Consider the following 5,587-nt stretch of genomic DNA (forward strand, 5'->3'; position numbering starts at 1 on the left):
ATCAAATCCTTTATAAAAATATGAAATGAGAAAAATTATGACAATTTAATTTTAAAGTTGTACTTGTACATGGTGTAAAATATATAACTCTGAGTTTTATTGTAATGGACATTATGCATAAATTTGTCATTTTAAGTGATAGCATGAAATTATTTAAAGAAATATGATGCTTAATAAGTGTGGCATGACAGTCAAATAGATTATAATTGTACCTTAAAACGGGATAAAAAAAATATACTACTTGTTATATCTTTTGAGAGGGTATTCTAATGATCATTATACATGTGTCTACAAGCTACAAACACTTGTGAGAAAGACCTTAGGTTGCATGGGAATTGTTTAGAATTTGGATGGGACAAAAACATAATAAGATTTATACTTTGATAAAAGGGTATTCCAAGAACTTGTATATATATGCATATTTAATAAACTAAAAGTCTTGCAAAGTACATGGAAGTTATAAGGGTAAAAGAGACCAAACAAATAACATTCTAACATGGTTATTCTCCCTAGGAATGCCTAAGGCAAATCCAAACTCGGACCAAGTAAGAGGAGAATCAAAGAAACATCAAAGTAGAAACATTTGGGGGACGTTAACGTGAACTGTGTGCCTCATACAATCAAAACCTTACACGGACCGAATAGACGCGTGACATTTCCATTCTTGACCACCGTTGAAAAAGAATGAGTTAAGTTCATTTTCAATCCGTTTTCGATCTAAAACTTTCCCAACATGTGTGTGCAACTCAAGTGCGTGTAAATACTCAAATGTGATGCAAACAAGTGGGTTTCATAAGGGAAATCAAGATTCAAGCAATTATAGCTTTCATTGATGGTAAACAATCTTTTATTATGCATATAAATGGTGAAATAGTTGAATTTTAAATAGTTGTCAACCATAGTTTTGGTAAATGCCTTACGTGTTAGTTTGACAAAATTGTAAAAATGTCCCTATATTTTGTCATTTTTTTTATATTTTCAAATTCTTTTAGCATAGTTTGGTTGTAAAAGAGTTGAACTCGGTATGCCCGAGTCAGACATCTCCTCCGAAACCAAAAGACACAAATTATCTATCACTGGATCCGATTTTGACACGTATGCACATGCATCTGACCACCGCCCGATCTAACTAAAGCTTCCATCTTCTAAATCACACGTCCACAGTCAACCGCCTATAGCCGGTCTCGTAGGGTTATCCACCGGCACTTCCGGTCACCCCCTTCTCTCAGAGTCCCGCTAGGTATATAAACCCCGATCGAACTCTGAAGATAGTTTTCAGCTCCATCGCGACGACTCTTCCCCATCAATTTAAAGGTTAGATGGTTTTTTTTTCAGTAATTGATGCTTCTTTCTGTTTCATTTCGCTTAAAAAGTTTGAGATACTTTTTCATGTTTAGTTCTCTGATTGATACTTTCGAAGAATAAGAATCAAATCTTTATTATCATTATTTTATTTTTTGTATCTTTCCCCTTTTGAATCTGAATTTGTTCCCATTTTTGTTGCTCTAGTCATCGACTTAGGTTGAACTAGTCTGTTCTTATTTCCTTTGTTTTAGTAAATTTAGTGATTTTTGTCAAGAATTGAGTTCGATCTCTTCTCGCGATTTTCAATGAATGTGACAAGGGTTTCTAGAAAAATTGTGAAAATTTCCACTTCGTGTAGTGAATTTAGTGAATATCTTTGCTATCAGTCTTTCTTAGGAAGTTACATCATTTGTGAATTCGGTCGTTAATTTACTTGGTGATGGCATTAATTAGGGTTTTCTCGTGAATCAAAATTAGGGATTTGGTAATAACTGCTGATCTGATTTCAATAGATGCTCTTATCATATATACTTTATAGATCTGTATTGTTCAAAACTTCAACGCCCTTGATTCCATGTTTTGCATTAGCTGCTGATTATTCTCCTTATTTTGCTTACAGACAACTTTATCAAAGCCAAGCCCTTTAACTCAAAGTATTACCAAAATTGGTGATATAAAAAACAAGATCGAGGTGTCAGTGTCACTTCTTAAGGTGAAAGGGTATAATTCCTCTAAGTTAGCTAGATTTTAAACTATCCTCTATCTTCTATCCCCTTAGGGGTATTATAGGAAATCCATCTAGTGATCTTCCATCATTGATCAACTGCATCACTGTGGATAACTACCTGGATTCCAGCCAGGAACTGGCCCTACCTACCATGGGGCCTTCACGAACAGGTGGAGGAATGTTACATTCTTCATCAACTTCTGGAATCTTCTTTCAAGATAACATGCAGTCTCAATTGGGATCTTTTGGAAACATGTCAAATCCAATGCATCCAAATGTATCTCATTCTCATGTTTCTGCTGACATAAGCAACAATCTCATGAATAGTGTCACCACTTCAGCTCCCAGCATTGCTGCAAGCTCAATGGTTACAGATGCTAATTCAGGTCTTTCAGTGGGCCCACATCTCCAAAGAAGTGCAAGTTTCAACACAGATTCCTACACCCGTTTACCCGCATCACCATTATCATTCTCTTCCAACAATTTAAGCATTTCAGGTTCTTCAATCATAGATGGAGTCCAAAACTCAAACCAAGATCCACACTCTCATCAAATGCAAAAGAAACCAAGATTAGATATCAAACAAGATGACATCATTCAACAACACCAAGCTGTTCAACAGATTCTCCAAAACCCTAACCCTAACCCTAACCCTAACCTTAACCAAAACCCCCAATTACAAGCTTTGATTCAACAACAAAGAATACGCCAACAACAACAACAACAGCAATTACTCCAATCTCTTCCTCCATTACAAAGAGCACACTTACTTCAACAGCAACAATTGAGGCAACTTCAACAACAGGCATCTGTGAAAAGACCTAATGATGGAGGTGTATGTTCTAGAAGACTTATGCAATACCTGTATCATCAAAGACAACGTCCTTCTGTAAGTTTGGTTAATGAAAATTTTCTCATCATTCTTTATTGTTGTATATTTTAATAAAGTTTGTGTCTTTTTATGTTTTTCACATTTGTAGGATAATAGTATTGCATACTGGAGAAAGTTTGTTGCAGAGTATTATTCCCCACGTGCTAAAAAAAGATGGTGTTTGTCTTTATATGAAAATGTTGGCCATCATTCTTTAGGTGTATTCCCTCAAGCAAGTCTAGTAAGTATATATTTATATAAAAAATCTTCTCCTTCTTGCTTTTTTAATCTTACTTTATGAATCTTTTTTGGTTTTTTAACAAGTTTTTATTGTAGGATACATGGCAATGTGACATATGTGGTTCAAAATCAGGAAGAGGATTTGGTAATCTAATCTTGTGTTTTGTTTTGAGTTTATTTATATATGATAATTAATGATGAAATGTAATGATTTGAATTTTGGGATTTGAACAGAGGCAACATTTGAAGTGTTACCTAGACTTAATGAGATAAAATTCAGCAGTGGTGTAATTGATGAACTTTTGTTTCTTGATTTGCCACGTGAGAGTAGATTTCCTTCTGGAATTATGATGTTGGAATATGGAAAAGCTGTTCAAGAAAGTGTATATGAACAGCTTCGTGTTGTTAGACAAGGTCAACTCAAAGTCATCTTCACCCCTGATTTAAAGGTCAAAAAAAGCATCTTCAATCTTGATTAATAAAAAATAAATAACAATTATTAATCACAGCTATCTGATTTTTATATCTTTTAGATATTGACTTGGGAGTTCTGTGCAAGACGCCACGAGGAGCTTCTTCCTCGAAGAATTGTTGCCCCTCAGGTTTTTTATTTTTTATTTTTTATATTTTTTTTCACTTAAAAGTAAAAAAAGAAAATTAATTTTTAGATTTCTTTATTTCAGGTGAATCAGTTGTTACAGGTGGCACAGAAATGTCAGTCTACAGTTTCTGAGGGTGGATCTGATGGAGTATCCCAACAAGATTTACAGACAAATAGTAATATGTGAGTTTATATACTTTATAAAAAACATATTTTACAATTTTTACAATATATTTATTGTTTTGTGGGCCAGGGTTGTGACAGCCTGGCGCCAGCTGGCGAGGAGCTTGGAGTTACAATCATTAAACGACTTGGGATTTTCCAAAAGATACGTTAGGTGTTTACAGGTAAATATTCAACAGTTTTTTTAAATGTAGAATATTGATATTGATATTTTGATGTTGACTTTTTGTTGACTTGTTTCAGATATCTGAAGTTGTTAGTAGCATGAAAGACTTGATGGATTTCTGCCAAGATAACAAAGTGGGCCCCATTGGTAATGAGTTATTATTGAATCTGGGGTGTCTTAAAATTCATATATATATTTATTTTTTCATGTATTGAATGATTTAGGGTTTTTGTGTGTTGCAATACAGAGGGGTTGAAGAGTTACCCTCGCCAGGTCAGCGCCAAGGTGGAAATGGGACAGGTGTCAAGTCAAATGGTCAACAACCGAGGAGCTATGTTAAGTGGCTCACCTCAGTCTGCACTTACACTCACGAATTACCAGAATATGTTAATGAGACAAAAGTCAATGAATTCAAACGCCCCAAATAACGGGTCACTTCAAGATTGGGGGTTGCAGAATAATAGAGTAAGTGGCGGCTTCCACCACCAGCCGCCGCCATCTCAAGGCGGCAGTCAGGCGGCACAACACCACATGATTCAGCAACTGCTTCAAGACATGAATAATAATAATGGAGCTGGAGGTGGTGGTGGTGGTGGTGGAGGGCCAGTTCCAGTGCCAAAGCCCACGGTCTCCGGGCAGAGTGGTGGTGGTGGGAGTATGAGGTATGGCGGCGGCGGTGGTGGTGGTGGGCCAACGAGGAGTAACAGCTTCAAGGGTGGTTCACACAGTGATTCATCTGCGGGTGGTGGGAATATTGGTGTGAGCAGTCAGAAAGGAGGGGGGGTGTTGGACATTGTTGAGGACATAGGTAGTGAGTTCAATGAAAATGGATTTTTTAATAATGACGATTTTGAGTTTTGAGGATACAATATAATATAATATATATAGATATATCTATATGTGTCTTTGTACAGTTGGATTGAGTTTGGGTCATTTCGTACATTATCTATCTTTAGATTGGAGTTGAAGGTTCTGATGTTTATTTCCCCCTTTTTAGTCGTGGGTAAGTGTTTTGCAAGTGTAATCTATTTATATACACATTTAAGAAGAGCTTTTTTTTTTGGATGTGATGTTAAGTTTTTATGATATGTTGTGGTGGATTTCCGTTTCGTTCATGTTTTTCTTTTTAAAACAATATCGTTTAGATAGTCTCTATGAAACTTGGTCTTACCATGAATTTTTGGGAGAGTTTTATCGAGGCAGTTTTGTGGCGTGTTATAGCTGTTTGGGTGTCATGCATGTCGACAATTGAGATGAAAAAAGTCTTATAGAGAATAAAAAAAATAAGGATCTTTGTATGTTGTTCATTGACCTTTAGAAGACATGATAGTAGACATCTTGAGAGTTGATCTTGAGGACCATGGAGACAAAAAGGACTCCAAGGATATATGTCATGGCTATTCACAAGTCTCATTGATCGACGACTTGTTCATGAGCCCTAAACAGAGATACAGTCATTCCAATGGAAATTCGGTTGCATAACGGTTCGGTTCT

The 5,587-nt window shown here is 35.9% G+C and overlaps 1 protein-coding gene across 1 annotated transcript; it reads left to right on the forward strand.

Annotated features, from left to right (window-relative positions):
* Positions 1 to 1,159: 1,159 nt before the first annotated feature.
* On the forward strand, positions 1,160 to 5,158 carry LOC111901706 (probable transcriptional regulator SLK2). The gene is made up of 10 exons (XM_023897591.3): positions 1,160 to 1,314; positions 1,925 to 2,921; positions 3,013 to 3,144; positions 3,240 to 3,288; positions 3,378 to 3,592; positions 3,677 to 3,745; positions 3,827 to 3,927; positions 3,998 to 4,091; positions 4,171 to 4,240; positions 4,341 to 5,158. The coding sequence occupies exons 2-10, from the start codon at positions 2,184 to 2,186 to the stop codon at positions 4,952 to 4,954; spliced, it is 2,082 nt and encodes a 693-aa protein (XP_023753359.1). The 5' UTR covers positions 1,160 to 1,314; positions 1,925 to 2,183; the 3' UTR covers positions 4,955 to 5,158.
* The last annotated feature ends 429 nt before the right edge of the window (positions 5,159 to 5,587 follow it).

The sequence above is a fragment of the Lactuca sativa genome, chromosome 9 (genome assembly GCF_002870075.4).
Source record: "Lactuca sativa cultivar Salinas chromosome 9, Lsat_Salinas_v11, whole genome shotgun sequence".
NCBI classification, from domain to species: domain Eukaryota; kingdom Viridiplantae; phylum Streptophyta; class Magnoliopsida; order Asterales; family Asteraceae; genus Lactuca; species Lactuca sativa.

Bases quoted from the DNA above. Each gene is read 5' to 3' on its own strand.
- LOC111901706 (XM_023897591.3), top strand. From the start codon at position 2,184: ATGGGGCCTTCACGAACAGGTGGAGGAATGTTACATTCTTCATCAACT. The intron at 2,922-3,012 runs GTAAGTTTGGTT...TCACATTTGTAG, and splicing joins ATCAAAGACAACGTCCTTCT to GATAATAGTATTGCATACTG. The intron at 4,241-4,340 runs GTAATGAGTTAT...GTTGCAATACAG, and splicing joins TAACAAAGTGGGCCCCATTG to AGGGGTTGAAGAGTTACCCT.